Below are 20,512 nucleotides of genomic sequence, written 5' to 3'. Positions count from 1 at the left end.
TTATATTCTATGTCTACGAGTATCTGATTTGCTTCCCATACGCCGTGAACAATGCGTTTATTCGATTCTAAGGAGGCAGTGAGAGGTAACATCAAATCACAGGGTGTGTTGAAAAACGCCCCGTTTGGGGTGGGAGCTTGGCCCCTGCATGTTATACAATGGTGTGGTCGGTCATTTCCCGCCACAACCATAGGATCATTGGTGCAGATTCATATAGCGGTTAAAGGATATATAAAACGAGTGCGAGAGGATATCAAATGTAAAGCCAATTGGTTAGCAAGTCTATTTCATTTGAGATGAAAAACAGAACTCACTTATCATCCTTGGTCTAATATGTTTCTCGTATTTCTACAATGTGCAGGGTTTTCTATATATAGCTTATCAAGCAACGGGAACGAAAGGCGCCATAAGGAGTTTAGACTAGCGGCGGACTTATAATAAGTCGCGGATCGTAACTGAAGGCTGGTGGGAGACCTGCAGATGTTTTTCTAACTTATTATACGTTAAGCTGGCAGTCTGATGCGATCAAGTTCCCCCGGACGGTGATTGATATCTTTTATTCATGGAGAATTTGGATCCTCATACTCCATTATGACATAGGTTGAAATTGAATTAGATTGATTGAGAAATCGTCTTCTCAAAGCTTTCCGGCTCTCGACCCAACAATTCACCTAACAACGGGGATACGACAGCCGCTTCACCTCTACGAAATGCCTCAAATGCTGTTGTCCAAGCCTTTGATAAATCGACATCTTTATAGGTGAAGTTTTGCGATACCTGAGGCTGCTTTGCAAACTCGTCTTCTGAGACTTGATGGATATGCACTTGCTTCTTTGCTATCTTGCCCAAAATATCCACAGTTTCCTTGAGACTCAAGATCTTGACACCGGAAAGGAGAACGGTCTGACCACGGAACTTGAATTTCGATTCGCTCTCAATAAACCGCTTGATAAGCTCAGCTGTTCCCTCACCAAGCTCTTCGCGCTTCACCCAAGCAATTCCAGGTTCTGAACCATCGTGTGGGATTTTTATCTTGTCAACGGGGTTGGTCGGGTCGAAAAATGCCGTGTACAACGGGTACGACTCCGAATATAGGCCCTCACGGACAATCGTGTAGCAGAAGTCGTCATGCTTGCTGGCGCATTCTTCAAGATATCTCTCTGTATCCAAATGGGCCTGCATCACGTGGGCCACTGATTTCTTGCTGCTTTCCTTTCCAGCAAATCCAAGCGATCCGTAGAAGATATACTTGACTCCACTGCGGATAGCAAAATCTATTGCTGCTCGGTGACGCTATTGTCAGTCCAGGTTAGCTGATACGGCTTCTGAAGGACAGCGTTGTTCCAGGACGCCAGATACTGACCTCGGCTCGGTGCTCATATTCGATTGAGGCATAAGAGATCAAGAACAATGTATCAATCTTGTCAAAGGCATGCTCAAGTGCCTTGTTATCGTCGTAATCCGCTTTGCGAACCGTTGCACCAGCGTCACGGGCAAAGTCCAAGTTGGCAGGGTTTCGAGCAATAAACACAAGGTTCTTGGGGGAAACACGTGGAAGGAGGTATTTCACAGTGCTGCCTCCAATGCCTCCGGATGCAGGGAAAACGCCGACAGTGTTGTTGGACATTGTAACAAACTGCTGCGTTTCTATAGCAATTGGAAAGAAGGATGACGGGATGGTAAGTCGATGTTGTGGTGAGAGTTGTACGGAAGAAAAAGAATATTGATCATGCAGGGTTTGGAAGATTATAAAGCTGTACAAAATAATGTTCAATGCGTAGATGGGTTATAGCTTTCCCGCTTTATAAATACACTAAACTAGTGGTAGCATATAGCTTATCAACATACGGATGCGCAATGCTGATTGATTTTGCATGGTTTGGCATTTTTTGCATACATGCTTGAGGGCAAGCTTTCCATGTCGAGAATTACAAATGGACTTCCAAACTGCATCATGTATAGTATAGTTTCTTAATAATTACCTTAATTGGGATCCATTCTACAGGAAATATGCACGCGTTTAAAATAAGCCTCTAGATAAAAATCAGGAGTGCATACATACGATCTTTACTGGATCTAGCATGGTGGTCGTCATTAGCGTGACTCGCCAGGCATTGACAGCCGTGCTAAATTCTGTGCACGTAACTACGTAATATTTTTCACACCTGTTAGGGGGAAGTTTCTGCCGTGATGATGTAAGTCATGGTGTTTCTTTAGTACTATTAGTAGCTCTAGGTTGATCAGGTTTTTGAGTCGATTTTACGGTTCGCTAGTCAGGTGTTTCGTACCACAATTCGGATGATACGCCAAGAGAACCGGCTTTTTCTTAACAAGCAGAGCGCCGGTGCACTAGATAATCTTATTTCTCTCTTGCTTCGTCCCGGGACAACTTTCTTCCTTGAAAAGATTGCGAGTCGCGAATCCAGCTTTTCTCACTGCGACCGCCGTGATATTCAGTAGAATCATTATTCTTCGAAGTAGAACACTGGTATAAGATCGTTGAAATACATAGGTACTCCTATTCCTAGAACAAAATTTCCCGGGGCAACATTCTCCCTAAGTCGATGTCACTATCTATCTTATGAATTGATCTGCAAAACTAGCGCCTAGTCCAACTTCTTCATAATGTGCCTTCGCCTTTTCCAATTTGCTATACACGTCCTCGATACCGACGGGATTTCCTTCTGGGTCTACGTAAATGTATGCCCCTGTGACGTGAAACATGGTCACCATTTCCTGGACGTCGTCTGGAACCTCCAAGGTATGTATATCTCCGGGCGGCTCGTAAGCGTAGCCACCCTCAGCGGCCCACCAAGGATGTTCAAGATAATGCCAACGACCTTTGAGGACAGTAGCGTGGACAGGCCCGGTATGTCGGTGTCTAGATAGTATGCCAGACTTTCGTACACGCAATATATTGACAAAATAACCCTGCGAGACAGAGAATAGCAAGGGCCGAAACCAGACGTCGGGAGCCTGCGGGACCCACAGTCTTTCATCGCATTCGAGATTTAAGATAGCTGGGACAACGAGATCGTCTGGTACGTATGGGAGGGAAGGGCCGCGGTAGGGCATCGCAGATGCGTCACGAACATAGGCATTGTCCGAATTCGACTGATCATGGGAAGTACTCGGTACCGCTTCAGAGGCCATGATCCGAACAGGGCGTAAGTGTTCGAAGAGGAGGATGGTTTCTTCAATAAATCCTATGCAAAGAAACAAGGGTTGAGGTGAGTGCAGTGCAGGGACAATTGAAAGTATAAGTGGTGAAGATGTTAAGTAGACTTGCTAGGAATTGCTGCAAAATCAAAAGTTTTGCTCCAAAGGAATACTTTAGCCAAGTTGGTCATAATATAAGTATGCTCGAAAGAAGCATGTGGGTACTAGTAATGAGCATTCAACCCAGCCCTACTCATTTGGTGAGTTTCGAATCGCCTCCTGATTAGACCGAAAGACCATTAGCGAGCACGACCACAATTTGCAACAAGATTTGCATAATCTGCAATAGGCAAATCCAGAGAAGCGAAGTGCATGTCACAATACTGTTATTACGATTTCTCTAACCAAGTGAGATGTGGCTCTGGACATACTCCCGGCCTTGCTGATGGCCAGCGATTGTTCAAGAACAACTTGACGATTAAGAACATTTTTAATTTTACTCCGAACAAAACATTCAGCAGTGGGAACGATAACGACATTACACAGACCAAGAGGGCAATATTTATTCTTAACACCCAGCACATATCGTACGTCGAGATGTTGATGATATGCCACTCGACTCACAGGGGAAATATTCTACACCTCATTTGTAAGCCATTAATCGCCTTATTTCTCTTCAAGTTTGTACTAAAGGTTACGGCTATTCCATTTCCAGTATTCAATGTGGGTTACGTAGTTGCGAATGACGTCAAGAGCATTAGTAATGTTAAGAGTATTAGTCATGACTGCAGTCCGAGTGCAAAGTTATCTCTACTGTATCAACCTAATGGACATAGGGCCGAAATTCGAGCTCACTAGGAAAAGCTTCCGGCCGTTATGAACAAAGATTATATAATAGATGAATGAATTATAGGCATACAACCGGCCCGATGGCGATCGCTCCTAGCAATCGTCCATCGAAGATATATAAATGGAGTTCTCTGGAAGCGTATTTGTTCAATGAATCAAATCTGGCTTTTCAATTGCCACTGAGTAACTACCAACATCGACAATGTCCGCCTATCAGATCCAACGCCTCAGTCTCTACCAGCAGGAAGCAAACGGTCCGAAGTCACTTCGCAATGTTGCTGCACCAGATGTGCCCTTCTTCACGCCAGCGCAGGATCCGGCTCCTGGTACGGCGATACGTCAACAACCTGGCGGAAAACCTATCCCGAAGCTCTTCACTCCGCTCCAAATTCGTGATGTCAAGATGCCAAACCGTATTTGCGTCAGCCCGATGTGTCAGTACAGCTGCCATGACGGATTTCACACGCCGTGGCATATCGCACACTACGGAGGAATCGCACAGCGAGGAGTGAGTTTCAATCCCATGGCAAAACATTTTCACTTTGCTGACGTGATAAGCCTGGCCTCCTTATGGTTGAAGCTACAGCCGTTCAGGCCAATGGCCGTATTACGCCTGAAGATTCCGGAATTTGGCTTGATGCACATATGGAAACCCTTAAAAAACATGTGGATTTCGCCCATAGCCAAAACTCTTTGATTGGCATTCAATTATCACACGCTGGTCGGAAGGCTTCGACTGTCGCCCCTTGGCTACAGTCAACCGGTGTCGCCACAAAGGAGGTGTATGGGTGGCCAGACAATGTTTTCGGGCCAACCGATGTGCCGTTTAGCGAAGACACTCCTAAACCCAGAGCTATGACACTCGCTGATATCCAAGAGCTTCGAAAAGATTTCGTGTCCGGTGCGCAGCGCGCGATACGTGCTGGTTTTGATGTTATCGAGTTACACTTCGCGCATGGATACCTGGTATCAACATTTCTTACTCCTGCTGTCAACCAGCGCAGTGATAAGTACGGTGGGAGCTTTGAGAACCGTACGAGGCTGGCTCTTGAAATTGTTGAAGACCTAAGGGCCATCATGCCCAGCGGCATGCCTTTGTTTGTCCGTATTAGCGCTACCGACTGGCTGGCAGCTAACCCGGAATATCAAGGACCCAGCTGGAGTGTTGAAGACAGCGCCAAGCTGGCACTGCTGCTGGCTGAACGGGGGGTGGACGTCCTAGATGTGTCGAGTGGTGGTACCCATGTTTTACAAAAGCCTATCAGTGGCCCGGGTTACCAAGCTGGATTTGCGAAGCAGATCAAGGAAACCGTTGGTAACAAACTACTGGTCAGCTCCGTCGGCAACATCAAGACAGGGGAGCTGGCTGAGCAATTGATACTTGGTGGCAAGGATGCTAATGACACGCCCTTGGATCTTATTGCTGCGGCCCGCCCATTTCAGAAGAACCCTGGACTGGTTCTGGCTTGGGCAGATGATCTTGACGTCGCTATTTCTGTAGCACATCAAATCGGCTGGGGGTTCCGTGGAAGATCGAAAAAGACGAGTCAGAATGTTGTGTAAAATACTTGAAAAGTTGTGAACTAGAAGGATGTTTAGATTAGAGGATATCATAGGGAACTTAGTTAACACGGCATAACATGTTATAAGGATATGAAAAATAGCATATCATCAATCAACAGAGTGGCCAGATACCCCTTTGCCGACGAACCAGCCTCGGAGGACATTAATCCTGATAGGAGGGAGAATACGCATGGGTGTGGAGCGGGTGAACATATTTCCGAAGCTCCCCATGTCTATAGCTGGCTCGTCAGCTACTTTCTTTTGTAAATAAGAGAGAGGGGGGTAGCCCCTTTTTTTAATGCTCTCACGCTACAACTAAATTGTGAGATGTTACAGAATGTGCTTCCAACCACTGACAATATGAATCGATCGATCAAAGCCCTTCGGTTAAATCAATTTCGCACCCTTTACAGAACCTAATCAATCAGCGTAGCTACTATATGTTTCACTGATCGGCATTTAGTAAGCCATTAGATATTGGCGTAACGTTACTTGGTTTCGTTAGGGGCATTGCCTCAATGGACAACAACAGAGTAGAACGACCATGAACGGAGAATACTGTGTGAACCCAAGGTCACGAGAAATGACCAACCATAAATGCGATGTCATCTTATATCATCAATAAGCGGCCATAGTTGAGTGCAAAAGGGATAATGATCTCTAAGCAGGCTAACGAGCGGAGATAATTAATCACGTAGCGGTGCAAAGTGATCCGGGAATGACAATGGACGAAATCAATGGAAAAATCAAGGACAGAGCTTGTTACGGCTTCAAAAAGAAAAAAGAAGAAGATTTACTTAAGAATTGTTGATGGTTGCCTAGTGCCACCAGTTAGGCAGACGCCTGAAGTGCACGGTCCATACTTAATAGATAGCCTTCAGGGATCCCTCAGCCTCTGGTATAGTAGTCACTGCCCCAGTCAATATTGAGTAACCCGGTAATACTGAGTTCACACGCGTAGTGTAGAAACAGTTGTTTTAATGCAATGGGAGATGATAAGTAGCTGAAATAGAACATCGACAATCTGATTGGGATTGCTGATTGCGCCACAATTACTGATTAGATTTCCATAACAGCGACCCATTGATATTGAGAAACTGCACCGTACACTGTAACAGAGTAACTGCGTCCAGTAGAGGTGCAAGAGTCCAAAATCTTCGGTAAATTGGAAGACTGTTACTCGGCGGCGGTCCCCTAAGTTGTTCGGTTTCAGTCTTAACTACGTTTGATCGTTACTTTGGCCATGACGAGGTCTTTCGGCTTCGGTGGCAATCTGCCGTCTTGGATGTCAGATGCCGTTAGATTCAAAAGCAGCTGAGTTGGTAGCATTTGTCCTTAAGATCTATTTGAAACTTCCTTACTGAAATATACCCTAAGAGTAACGCTGGTTAGGTCGCTCCCTTGCACACTAAGTGATGACCTTTGGACGTAAGACCTGGTTTGTACCAGTTTTATTGTTAGGTGTATATCTTCTGATGCCAATAAATGGATAAAGGTCGATGTTCTAGTGGAAGTGGGCAACGATAGAGATATGGGTCCTTGTGGCACTTGATACGATGGTCCGGTTACTGATTAATAGCGATGAGATATCTTTTAAATCCACATTTGGAGGGATGCCTTCGGCATTGCACACAAGCATAAACAGCATATAACTATTCCTTTCACAAGGGTCCCCCTGACTCCGTGCGCACCGACATTGATCATGCCTGTCTAGTGTCATCATTCATTAGCTCGTTGATATTGAACATTTACCCACGCTGAAGAAGGGAATCGTGTTAAATGCCAAGAGATAAGCGTGACAGTGCTGACTCGTAGTTCATATGGTACTTTGGCTGTTCGATTGAATACAATGAAAACAGCCGCTACTTTGGTGCTCGGGGTATTGCTTAGTTCATATCTTATTGGTTCACGAGTCTTAGTCTCGGTCCTATATTTGAAAAGCGAGGATATTAAGTAAGGATGTCGAGAGGCGGATACTTGACGGTATGTACTCCGCGGTGTACTCTGACAAATCTTAAGATGAAGCTGATATAACGACTATGGAGGTGACTCAAGTAATCAGGGGGACAACTGTTAATTGAGGGGACTATTTAGAGTTACATGGTGAGGTGGAAGATGAAAAGGTTTTATGGAGTTGTGGCAATAAATAGAACGGTGAGAGTAGGAATTAATTGCTGCTGGAAAGTTTGTTTAATTAAGTTCGTGATGTTTCAAACCCGTTTCCTCTAGCCCTTTACGGTACATGTAACCGAGGGGGTTTGGCAAGTGAAGCTAAGCACGTATTTCACCGTTCCCTGTCCGTATTATGCAATTCTCCACATCATACTGAGACACTCTTAAAAATACGACTACCATAGCGGCATGATACATTAGCAAAGCTTACAACTCGTATTTTAGAACATCTTTTCACTTCAGTACAAGACTTGTTCAATGTCTATGGAGAGGAAGTACGACACGCAACCCCTAAGGCGCTTGAGTACTCAAAAGCCATAGAGTAACAACAAACAATGTCAGCACATGGTAAAATACCATAGTACTCCGGAAATAGATCATCAATGGCTCGACTCACCTGAGGCCCCTCCGAGTGTGCATGCATAACAAATGTTAAGGGTATCCGTGGTTCTCCAGATATTGTCACCAACAATGAGTAGAGCGTCTCAACGATTATCAATGGAAGTGTACGAGTCAATTGATTGAACATCCTCACAATAGGTGGTGAGCGTTTGCCCGGTGTTGAGCAACTGAAAAGTCATCCACTTTTCACTACACCAATTGCTTGGCTACAGCACTTGATCTGTGCTTTCACTAGCATTACCTAGGTCTAGCGATGTAGTATTTGTTTTGTTTAAATGGCAATCGGCCCGGTAAATATGGTGGAAAATGAACTGATGACAGTAATGGCAGCGTATGAAACAAAGTGCCAGTATTAAACGTACGCGCCTTACCATCAGATTAAGATTTGAACATATAATGGTTCTTTATATAAAGCTCAAGTCAACTCAAACGTCAATCTTAGGGAGAGGCATCATTATTCCAGCTGTTGATATTGCTCCTTGTTTTCACCAGCTTCTGTTCTTTCCTGCCAATTCCTTCACTACCCGTGTATCAACAATCAAATGCATTTTACAATCCCTTTCACGCTCCTCACGATTTGTGAAGCCGTCCTGGCAATGCCAACTTTCAATTTGGATATAAGTACACGGGCAAACAGTGGTTCTTACACTGTTTCGGGGCTAGGTTCTCGCAAGCAGGCGATTACGGCCGCGGGAGGAACAACTTTGGACATCGCCATTGCCATGCTCGAAACTGATACTATGACTGCAAACTACACTTATGGTACTTGACCCTCTCATCTTCGCAACCATCTTATCATTAACATACTTTCTAGGTGACGGCAAGACATACGACAGCGCCAACTTTGGTATAATGAAGCAGAATTGGGGAATGCTCCGGGAGTGTTCATCCCAGTTCAAGGGTGATTCGGTAGACAACTACAACGATGGTGCCGTCCTGAACTCCAACCTCGGCCAGGACGTCACTGCATGCCACGAATGCCAGAACTACTATGGAGTGGACAAATGGTTCCGCGGACACCGTAATGGTGCATCTGGACTGATGAACAGCGATACAACCGACATCAATAGTCAGTATTTCTTATATAATCGATAACTTTTGAACTTAGCTAACGCTCTGTCTAGACTATAAGGAAGCCGTATATTGGATTCAAAGCCAGATTCAGAGTAGCAGTAGCTTCCTGACCGATGATACTCGATTTTGGGTTGACGTGACTGCCATCTAAAGGCCAATTTTGACGGTTGTAGGCTCAACTGAGCTCTGGCGGAGGCGTAAAAGCCATGGAACAATATGGCATTTTGTCCCTTGACAGAAACATACATACATGACCGGCTTTCCCTATCTCATATTCCCAAGCCTGCCGGTAGACAACCGGCAGATTGACTAGCTGTCTCTTTTACTTCTCTTTGGTTCGTACATATATCTTTAAATGTACATAGAAACATTTTCATCAGAGGTAGCTCTGATATATATCGCTACTAAATTACTCGGAAGTGAAACATAGTCTTCCACGTTCGAACAGATCTACTTCAAACCTCTGAATAGTCAATAGTGGTTGTATTGCTTACGGAAGGAAATATCGTGATTTGTTTGATTACACCTTGGTTGTGTCGATGGTAGCTTCTAGGCCTTACCACGATTATTCTAGGGCTTCGGTTTCGTTTGCATTGAGGCGATTTGTAAGCTTTCAGCAAACCAACAAGCCTGTATTTCTTTTAAACTACGGTTTATCTCACGGTAATACATCAGCATTCACCTTTCAATCTAGTCTAGAAATTAAAGTGCATTCGCTACTCTTGGCCCATCATAGGGCTAACCGGAGGACACTACACGGTGCATCCTTCAATACAGTGTCACCCATGGGTCATAGACGTTCCATTGTGCTTGCCACAATATTTTCGGTCATATTCATTCTAAAATCATATGCCATGACATTGGATAAAAGTGGCATTTTGATGTTGTTCAGCAGCGCAAGGCAAGGCGTGAAAACAGACGTCGGACGGAGCCAAGACGCAATTGAACACTTCTACTGCACTGTGGATATGACCATTCGCCCTAAGCCAGTACGGTGCCAGACACGGAATAGCCACGCAGACAGGCTAATCGGAAAGACGAGCACAGCTCATGGCTAATGGGTAGCCAAGGGCATGTTCTTGTTACATGGCAACGCGTGATCCTTGGCAGCCTTGCTAGCGTCCATAGTCGCGCGCTTACAGTCTGCGACATGTACTTTACTGTCAATCTAGTCTTACGAATTTTCTTCCGACGATATTAACTTTAATAGTGAGATTTATAATATAATAGTGGATTATATAAGCGTTAACGGTAAAATCGAAGTTCGCCACACAAAAGCTAGCCCTTACGAAGCTCGTACGAATGGCGTGGGGAATAGAATTCCTAAGAGCAAGGCTATTATACACGGTAGTAATACGAACAGCACTCGCATACGGAGCGGCTACGTGGCACACTATCAGCGAGAGACCCGTAGGCCCGGTTAAAGCATTGGCAAGCTCTCAAAATGAGTGCTTACGGGCAATCTGCGGCGCGTACAAGGCTACACCAACGCAGCTACTTGAAGCCGAAGCAGCGATCCCACCGCTAGACATTTACTTAAGTGCTCAAGCGGCTAAGTTCGAACTACGGATTCGCAAGAAAAAGACCGACAAGCTAATACGTACCGCTTGCGCAAAGGCGGCGCATATACTACGAGAGGCGAAGCCGGTTAGGCGAAGAAAGCCGTTATCGCCCCCCTTACGCCCAGCAGCATACCCGATCGAGAAGTACGAACGAGCACTAAGACGGGCCGATAGACCAGATCTACGACTGGCTCTCTCTAGACACTGCCAGCAGTGTATATAAAGTGCTAGCGCTTCGCAAGATGACCGCCAACGCAAAGCACTAGCCGGTGAAGCCCCCGGAACTGGCCTAAAGCAGTATGAGAAGTTTAAGAGGAAAGAAGCCACGATAATCTTCCAGATCCGATCTAAACGAATTGGACTCGCAGCTTTCTTGTTTAGAATAGACGCGTTCGGGGCGTATACACCCCTTTGTCGCTGTGGCGAAGCCCCCGAAACGGTCGGACACGTATTCCTCCATTGCGGGCTATTAGAAGAGGCTCAAGCACGCCTATAGAGCTTTATAGCTCCGGTGAGGTTAGATACACGCCGCGACCTTGTCGCGGCTACGTTAATCCCGGAAGTGGCGAAGATTTTAGTCCGGTGGTTATTACAAACGGGGAGACTATCCTATATAGGGGATAGCTAGTCTTTTCAGGGGTAGTTTCGTTGGTTAGGTGAGAACTAACGTCGCATTATAGATACTATAACGTAGACGCCGCGAGGGCGTAAAGCACACGAAGCGTACGAGTTTCGTCCAGCCCTTAAGGCAAGGTTTACCGTACGGTGTAATTCGGAGAGGTACCGAGGGACTTAGAGTCCTACGGCGTATTTAATAATAATAATAAGCGTTAATCTACGGTATTAAAATGATAAGTCCTTTTAAGTGTTTAATCTTTATATTTATTTTCTTTGAATTCTTCGTTAAAATTAACTAATTATAAACTCTTTTATATTCTTTTATAATTTGATAATGTTACCCTCATTTTTAATATAACTAGTCGCTTATATTTCGGCTTATTTATAAGCTTTTTATTAAATACATACTTATTAACTTTTATTACCGTCCTTTATTTTATAATCTCGATTATAACGATTAACACCTTATATTTATTAAGAATTTAAGTAATTAAATCAAGTAAAGACTAAGTTAACGCCGATAATATTTTATAACTATTAAGTCCATTAATTCGAAGGATCGAATCGATTTAGTAACAGAACTTATAAGCTTTACGAAAGGCTAATCATAAAGCCTTTTATCGCCATACATATAAGAGTCAAAAAAGCTGCCTCGATATAAGGTATAGATGTTAGACTTTAGATAGCTATATCGGCTACGGTTTTGGCTTTATAAGGTAAGGGACTAACTTTAGGCGTTATAGGCTTGGTCGCGACTTTTGTAAATCGGGTTCGAGAGCACTTAAAAGAGCTTCGTTAATAGCTACGGAGGCGATCGTAAGCTCTTCGACTTATTATAAAGGTAATCCTTACACTAATTTATAACGAATACGGCTTTATACGTTGTCGGACAACGGATACTAGAATAGCCTAATGTTATATCTCGTTCAACTTTTCTTATTATAATAAAATAGCCCGTCAATCAACTATGTTCTTTCAATAGTAAAGGGAAATAGTTAACCTTAAGTTCTAAGCGTAGTCGGTTAAGTAGTTTATCGAAAGTTTAATGCCACTAAGCGTAAGTAGTAAAGTATAATGTAAGTTATATTCTTTTATTCCTTTATATAATCTTAGGAGCTTAATCATGATAAAGTGTATATCGAAAAAGCATGCCGCGTCTAAATATAAGTAGGAATAAGACGACTTTATGGCACCCACAAGTTTAGGATATGTTTTTGAATGAACGATCCGCCCAGCAACTACACCTGCACTTTGCGCCCGATCGCGGTATGTGCAGCGTGATGAGGAGAAATGCAGTATCAAGTGCGGAGTAATGCCACTCACGGCTGTACCCGATCTAAGCCACACGAAGACGTGTAAAATGTCATGATCTTACAAACTCCTGTACTCGTTTTATACGCAACGCCATTCATTTAGCGTCTAGGTTAGACCATTTATAGCACACTAGCTCTGGGCTACACCATTACCATGGAACGGGCCCAAGGACTTCTGTCCGCTATCTGGCCACTTATCGTTACTGTTCTAAGCCTTTTGACAGCCCTGATCATCCAACGCACACCTTCAGCAATTATCGGAAAACCTCACCAACCGCATACAAACTAGACCCAACCGACACATCACCCTTCACATCCGAGGTATACTAACAGAGAAACCCGATGATGAGGTACGAAAAGACCTCCAGACAATCGCTGCGACTGATCCGACTTTGGAAAGGGTCGTTAGCACCCTCAGCCGAATCACCTCGGTGATTAATTGCACGATACTTGGGCTGCATTCGAGGCTGATCAGAGCCCGCAGAGTTGATAGACTGCTCTAGCTGGTTCTGATCCCTCTAGATTGAATACTGGCGGGTCATCATGATTGTAGGTAGAAGGTGATGGTATGTTTGACTTTAGTGTGAATCTTAGGAAGGAGGGAGAGTTTCCTCGGCATTCTGGAGCTGGACAAGGGCCTTTATTGTTCGGCCGGCCATAGCCCAAGCTGTAGACGGTGCATTGTCCTCCAACTGAGTTGCGTTTGTGCAAGTCTCTTCGCTTGTGAGCTATGTAGAGTTACCTAGCAGATTGGTTCTGCTCCCTCGGAATTCTCTTAGAGGTGATTACGAGGAAGTTACGGTACCCAGACGAGCTGTCTCGATCAGCACTGCCACAACACATGCATTTTGCCCTCGTACGGATGGTCTAGTAAGCCATCGCTTTTAAGAGACGCACTCCTGCACCGAAACGTCTCATACGGACGACTTGCTTCTTCAGTACCATTACATGGACCCCCTCCTCCTGGGCATGTCTGTATGATATCCTATAGAGTCACCGCTGGTTGATGAGATTTCGGTTAGCATTGCGCCCACCTATTGAGCCCTCTTCACTGTACAACTTCCTAGCTAGCTACTGCTATTAAATAGATCCCTTTCTGTCGGACTCCCTGTCTGGATGACTTCCTAGGAAGTCATCGCTGCTTCATATAGCGTTCATAAGCCTCATCAGGCTTAGAGTGCCCATTAAATTACTACGATCACCCCTCCTAATAGTTCATTTATGCAAGCCTCTGATTATGGCAATGGTGTCAAATTCAGGCATCCTAAAGAACAGAGCGCTACTCCTCGAACAGGAGCTGATGAAAACCAGGAACCTGAATGCATAATTGCACGTTCGCGGCATCCTTCTCTTATGCTAGGTGTTTAGGAGGATAAGCTTATAGTCGCTAGCGTTTTCAGAGCCCTAACCAATCTGTTATAGCATCCAGTTTAAAATCTACTTTGGTAGGGTATAAGCTGATATTATGTACCTCTCTCGGGGGTAATGTGCATCAGTCAGATTTTTTGATCTGTGTACAAAATCATCTATCCATGCATAAATCCTCTAAGCAAAACGGTCAACTTGATATGCAGTTACATTGTTGTACGGAGCTTACATCGTTTAGTGGAGGCATCTTGTTCTGAAGCATCACTTTTAGATTCCACGGTTCCTTCGCTGATGGGTAAAATCGATGATTAAATTGACTGCTAAGGTAATGACTGTCCATGTAGAATAGGAAGTACCGTCTTTACTAAACCTATTTATTCGCCCCACTGTCCCCTATGATTCGGCATGATCCTTTCCTCCTGGTTTATCTTGGATCACCTCATTTCTAGTGCTCCTTAACGATCTACCACGTGGCCTATGGTCTTTATTCCAAACATTGGTCCTCCCAATCGAAGAGTTATTAAGTTTCAATATTTCCATTCTCTCGGTCCGAGCCCCGGGCCTCGCACGGTTGGATATTTGGAAGGTGAGCGCAGCCTTGCTTTGTTGGTAGACTCCTCACGAATGAAACTTTAGCATTTAATTGGAGTTGACCAAACTCATCCTAGATATTGGATTTCTCAAGTAGCGTTGCTCCGAACGATTCAAATTGAAGAACTCCCTGGCATGGTTTGTCTTGCACTTCCCCATTTTCGAGCATGATAACGAACAATCGTTTTAGTTGTTGCAGCCTAACTAGGCTAGGATATGCATCTGGGTCAATAGGAAGGTTACCGGGTAGTCTTTTGAGTTCATCCCATTGATAAAAGTAGATAGCAAGAGATTCTGTTTTGTTGAAAAATACGCAATGGAGAAACATAAACGTCCCAAAGCTTCTTGATTGCATGGCAAGATGGACAACGTCGTCTGATGGGCTGACGTAAATCGTAGGTGACTCATTCGAAGCCACTTTGTTGTTGCGGCCACATCCGAGCTGCATGTAAGCACCTCGACGTCCCCCGCTGAAATGGAATACCAGGTCCAGTAACCCGGTGAAAACGGATGACTGGAGTATTATCGGTAGAGACTCGCTCTGAAGGCGCGCGTGAGTAACTCGATTGACACTACCGCAACGTATATGGCCATTTGTCTGACGTCGTGGACTTATGGGCGTCGAGACCTATGCTTGCAGAACATACCGCACGTACAAGAATGACAGATCACGCCGCCTTCGAAACTGCCCGCGATCATGCCTGATTGAGTTGGTGCTATTGGAATGGCGTTGGAGGCTTTTATTTTTCAGAAGGAATTGAGTCAGTTCAAAAGAAGTCACGAAAGACCGCAGTTTATCATCATGGCGGATAGGGTATGAGGTTCGAGCATACATCGACTGATCTATTGCCGCTTTTTTTAGGCATTGTTCAGTAGCATTGTTACGTGGCTTTATTTCTCAGAATCTGGCAATTACTTTGTTCTCCCAAAATAGACAGGTTTATTGATGGAAGTTATGGGAGCCAATTCACGATGAAACATATAGGTGGTGCCCCGTCGAGATTGCTCTGCTTATTCAGACATTGTTTCTTCAATCCAGGTCCCGCCGTTTAGTGCTTATTTTCGTGTTTTTAGAATTTTGAGATCAATATTAGATTATCTGAATGACAATATCTGTCCGATCCTTAGACATGAGACCCCCTCATATTAACTGATGATGAAACGAGTTTTTCTAAGGTTTGAATTCCTCTATTTCCTCGCGTACGCCAGTCTTAGGGGTTAAATAAGGTAACCTGGCTGTTATCGACTGTTGACAGATCTCCGATGCGGATACTTCCGGGCCGTGAGTAAATCATGACATGCAAGCAGAGGCAGAGTTAGCTTGTGCTGAGGCGTGCAGCTGTAGGTTACGTTGGATGAAAGCAATCATGTCTTGCTGTCATCGTTATTCGGCATGTTTTGAACTGGCAGATAGTGGAAATAATGCAACATCTGCGGAGCAGAATCGGCACCAGCGCTCAAAGTATCACTGCGGTCTCACGCTGGAACTGGACGAATAAGAACCAGTCTTTCTACTTGAACTTCATAGATTCGTGTTTACTTCGAGCACAAAACGAACCACGTAGTACAATAGAAGGTTATCCTCAACGCCTCCAGAGCCTGCTAGCTGGGGCATGGCATCGAGCGCCTCATTAGTTTTGAGCAGCAGAAAGTAAAGTGAATAGCGTTTTCTGATCTCAATTATTTCCCTGAGCAAATATAGATCACTTGCTGGCGTCCCGTACAGAAAGGATCAAGATTCGTACGATGTTTTATACGGTGTTTAAGGGTTTTCTGTTCGGGGGATAGAAGCACTAACGAAATGGTGTCTGTTATAAATTTATTGTAGAGAAAGCATTCCCACTTCCTGTTCTCAGTCTTTGGGAGGAAACAGGCCGGAGCACTGAACGTAAATTGTGCGATGATGGAGTGCCATTCATTGGCTACAAGAACAGGGAGTGGAGGTGTCGTAGATCACAGGCTGGACAGGCGTATTGGGTTGCTCTAATGACAGCGGTCCGGAGTGCCTTCTTGCTTCCAGCTGATTCCTGGTGTTGGCATCAGGGTAGGGTGGGGATAAGCTAGGGAACGGACGTTTAGGACAGACAAATTGGTGACGCCGAAAGATAAACAACGAGGGAATAGATTTTAACATTATGACCTATTGTGTACCACTAGTGTGATTGAATGTTTGAAGTCAACACATTCTTTTTTTATTGTGGAAATTTTGGGAACCCAGTAATCTTGTGAGGCGGAGGCTTCTTCGGTGGAGAGACTCAAGATTTCCATGGCAGAGAGTGCTAAGCCGATGCCAGTGCAAGTAGCGGAGTCTGTAATGGGGCGAAGAAGACACCGAGTGGTGGTGTTCCTGTTTGTGCCAGTTGTACAGATGGTGGTGGATCCCGAGCTGATGAGGGAAATGTCGAGAATGGAAGCATATTTAACTAGATTCTGGGACGACTGGGAGAAGGAAGCAGGTCGCGTGCAGTCGGGAATGGATAGTACGTTACAAGGTTAATTGAAGGCAGTCGTACCTGCGATAAAGCAGGAAACAGAGAAGCAAAATGAATAAATCATAAGTGAGCGGCGGGAGCTAAGCTGCAGGTTCGAACTTATCTGAAGTCGGCCTTCGATATGTAAATTTACTTCTCTGTATTGGGATAGCTTAACCACTTCCATTACCAGCCTCAGCCTATATCGGATTCCATGTGAATTTCAAGCGCCACTGAAGACTTTCCAACTTGTGAGCGCCAGGATACATGCTGCGTGCCAAGATTATGACAGTGTATCTGACTCTGATATATCAACTTCAGCTCACAGTTAACAACCATACTGCTACGCTTAAGTCTTCATACTTAGCCCCGTGAGTTTACTGGGATGTTCCTAGCAAGATAGTTGTGCCATTTAGGCAGTGTCCTCTTGTACTGCGTCCCCGACTTCAACTGCAAATCCTCAATGGCGCTTCCCCACGCGACCAGTTCAGCCTCCGCCCAAGCCGTCTGCATAATGGAAAGCCCAAACGGCATGCCAGTGCCGGAGTGAATACCCACCGGCAGCGTGATCATAGGATAGCCGGCTTGCGCCGCAACCTGGTATGTCTGTCCGACTACAGATGGTACCAGCAGCCCCGCCAGATTGGTTCCGTTGTGTTTGAGCGCAAAGTCGATTCCGTTGCGGGTCGATGTCTGGACGAACTCCAGAGCCTGCCAGTAGGTCTCGTCCTGGACACCCTTGGTAGCTGCTGAATTCAAGAAACCATCCTGTCCGGAACTGAAGGCTGCCATTCCAGTTTGGTGTCCGGACTGGTTGCCATATGCATAGCCACCCTCCGTGCCGTCGTTGGCGTAGTTGTAGGCAATGATGTCTTCCAGCGACCGCATATCGGTATTTTCAAGCTCGGAAAGGTAGGTTTTAATGTTGTTGTAGAAGTCGACCTTGATGACTGTGTATTCACTCTCGTTGGGGTAACCACGGGTGGTGCCCCAATCCCAGTTCCATGTGGTATTACTGATAATGTTCTCGTTGTCGAGGATCTCCGTATTGTTAATGATCGTAGCGCCGGCCGCTTGAATCATGGAGACGACTTCGAGCAGCTGGGTCTGCTCTTCGATCGTAGCATATACCCAGAAGCTCTTCCAGGGAAGGCCAAAAGCAGCGCCTTTCAAGTTTTCGCAATTGGTAGTCAGATACTGTGCATAGCCGCCATTTGGGGTCTTGCCCTGCTGAGCTGAGGTATAGTTGTCACGGGAGTCAATACCATAGATTCCATCAAGCGCATAGACGGCGTCGCGAACAGTCCGTGCAAAAGTGCCTACAGTATCCTGGTGCTCACTTTCGGGTACAACACTAAGCTATAGTTAGCATAGCGTACCAGACTGTGTCTGAGTAACAGAGATATACCCGTTTCTGGAGGTTAGCCCCACGGTAGGTTTGAATCCGACAATACCAGCACGCTCGGCAGGACTAATGACTGTTATACTTCAGCAGATAGCCAAAAATTCGAACATCTACAATGACTTACCACTACCATCAGTCTCAGTGCCAAGTGAAAAGGCAATAGCATTAATCGAGACACCAACCGCACTACCCGAGCTGCTACCGCCCGGATTCCTCGTGAGGTTGTACGCGCTTCGGCACTGTCCGCCTCTGGCTGAGTAGCCCTCAGAATAGTGGTTGCTACGCATGTCGGCCCACTCACTCAGTGCCGACTTGCCAAACAATATGGCACCCGCCTCGCGGAGGCGCTTGACTACAAATGCATCCCGCGGCACGATGCTTCCGAGGAGCGCCCAGCTACCAGCTGTGGTTTCCATGTTGTCTTTAGTAGCGATGTTGTCCTTGACCGTAAAGGGAATGCCGTGCAGAGGCCCACGCACTTTGCCTGCGGCGCGCTCGGCGTCCATCTGGGCCGCGGTGGCGAGAGCATCTGGGTTTATCTGCAGTAGAGCGCTATAGGACATCCGTTAGCTCTGACATACTCCTTCTTTCTCTTGAGGGTGATATAGATGGCTTACTTGGCGTACTCCTCCGTCTGATAGTTCCGGAGCATGTAGCATATGACCAGCTGCAGTGAGGTCAAAGTACCGGCGGCCATGGCTGCTTGCATTTCATCAATGGTTGCTTCCTCCAGTTCAAAGTCACCACACTTCGGCATAGGGAAGAAGGAGGTAGTGTCCGCATTAGCAGCTGAAGGAAAGAGTGATGGCGTCAGGGCCAGATCAAGACTGACGACTGTGTCTGCAGACACAAGACTCACTAAGCAAGTTACTAGTACAGAAGAGGTGCGCATGTTGTTGTTAAAACTAGCGATGGTAGCTAGCTGTGATTTGACATATTAATAGCTGCACCGATGCAATTTATACTGGTCTTAAATCCTTGGGGCATTCGGGTCGCTTAGGTCAATACACATGATAGGATGATAAGTCCTCTACATAACCCAGCAGACCCCAGAGGACAACTGTCTTACAGGGCTGACACTTTAGTGCTTCGGAGTGAAACATAATGTATTTGTCTAGTTTCAACTTCAGATTATCTGGATTTATTGGATTTAAGGTTAATGACTTAGGTTTTTTCTTTTTACTCTTGTTTCGTTGTTAAAATTCGAACTAGTACTTAAATAATTTAAATGGTCATTTTCAAGTTGCCATACTAACAAATGACATTTTTGGTATTCTTTCATTGATTGATGCATTAATTTATTAACATTATGAATTTCTTGAAACTCAAAAATAATTAAGTTTTTCGTCTGAATGAAACTCGTTTGTTTGGGATCAACTCAAAAATAAAGCTTAAGATTGAGTTTTGTATTTGTCTTTCACCTTTGAAGTCGCTTGGAGACGAAAAGAATGGCGTATTTGAGTTCACTGAAACTCAGAAGTCAATCTCAATCATAACTCCGGTTGCACAGCCAAGCGGTCTGGCAGATGTTGGGTTTTCAAGGATCAATACAGTCAAATACCGCTGTTTGTGGCAGCGGTAAACGGATACGAAGCGGTGGTAAAGTATACGCGTAAACAATGCAGTGAATCCAAACTCTAAGGACAGTTACGGTTGGACATCACTGTCACGGGCTCTTGTAATTCACCGATCCAATTGCGGTCAAGTTCTTCGACAGAACTGAGAAGCGCACGGGACTTCACTCTATAGGCTATGAATTCTTTCCGCGGGCCATGGCAGTAATCGACAGAAATCATATATGGAGACATGGCAATACCGGCGTCAACAAGCTCATTAACTATCTGTGCAAGTCGATTTTCGACCGTTGTCTAGAATATATCAGTTGATGTGAGATTAGAAGCACTTAATGGTGTGCTTACTGTTGGATGTGTAGGGTAGTCGCAGTCGAGAATTGTTTCAGGTTCC

The 20,512-nt window shown here is 45.1% G+C and overlaps 5 protein-coding genes across 5 annotated transcripts; 2 read left to right on the top strand and 3 right to left on the bottom strand.

Moving 5' to 3' along the window:
* Positions 1-538: 538 nt before the first annotated feature.
* Positions 539-1,747, bottom strand: BKA67DRAFT_638372 (uncharacterized protein). The gene is made up of 2 exons (XM_046105716.1): positions 1,364-1,747; positions 539-1,293 (listed from the first exon to the last, which is right to left on the bottom strand). The coding sequence occupies exons 1-2, from the start codon at positions 1,625-1,627 to the stop codon at positions 613-615; spliced, it is 945 nt and encodes a 314-aa protein (XP_045955568.1). The 5' UTR covers positions 1,628-1,747; the 3' UTR covers positions 539-612.
* Positions 1,748-2,574: 827 nt separating this feature from the next.
* Positions 2,575-3,075, bottom strand: BKA67DRAFT_594353 (RmlC-like cupin domain-containing protein; the record flags this gene model as incomplete). The annotated part of the gene is made up of 1 exon (XM_046105046.1): positions 2,575-3,075. One exon carries the CDS (start codon positions 3,073-3,075, stop codon positions 2,575-2,577), a length of 501 nt encoding a protein of 166 aa, XP_045955567.1.
* A 906-nt stretch (positions 3,076-3,981) lies between these two features.
* BKA67DRAFT_576661 (uncharacterized protein) lies at positions 3,982-5,655 on the top strand. Its single transcript, XM_046103584.1, has 2 exons — positions 3,982-4,516; positions 4,567-5,655. Exons 1-2 carry the CDS (start codon positions 4,211-4,213, stop codon positions 5,569-5,571), a joined length of 1,311 nt encoding a protein of 436 aa, XP_045955566.1. The 5' UTR covers positions 3,982-4,210; the 3' UTR covers positions 5,572-5,655.
* A 3,086-nt stretch (positions 5,656-8,741) lies between these two features.
* Positions 8,742-9,370, top strand: BKA67DRAFT_523023 (uncharacterized protein; the record flags this gene model as incomplete). The annotated part of the gene is made up of 3 exons (XM_046098431.1): positions 8,742-8,907; positions 8,960-9,214; positions 9,270-9,370. 3 exons carry the CDS (start codon positions 8,742-8,744, stop codon positions 9,368-9,370), a joined length of 522 nt encoding a protein of 173 aa, XP_045955565.1.
* A 7,908-nt stretch (positions 9,371-17,278) lies between these two features.
* BKA67DRAFT_638369 (amidase signature domain-containing protein) lies at positions 17,279-19,650 on the bottom strand (the record flags this gene model as incomplete). The annotated part of the gene is made up of 5 exons (XM_046105715.1): positions 17,279-18,496; positions 18,551-18,620; positions 18,672-19,099; positions 19,165-19,387; positions 19,617-19,650. 5 exons carry the CDS (start codon positions 19,648-19,650, stop codon positions 17,506-17,508), a joined length of 1,746 nt encoding a protein of 581 aa, XP_045955564.1. The 3' UTR covers positions 17,279-17,505.
* Between the last annotated feature and the right edge of the window lie 862 nt (positions 19,651-20,512).

Source organism: Truncatella angustata (assembly GCF_020726525.1).
Source record: "Truncatella angustata strain MPI-SDFR-AT-0073 chromosome Unknown BKA67scaffold_7, whole genome shotgun sequence".
NCBI lineage: Eukaryota > Fungi > Ascomycota > Sordariomycetes > Amphisphaeriales > Sporocadaceae > Truncatella > Truncatella angustata.
The sequence above is the reverse complement of the archived record's forward strand: the minus strand, read 5'-3'. Positions and strand labels throughout refer to the sequence as shown.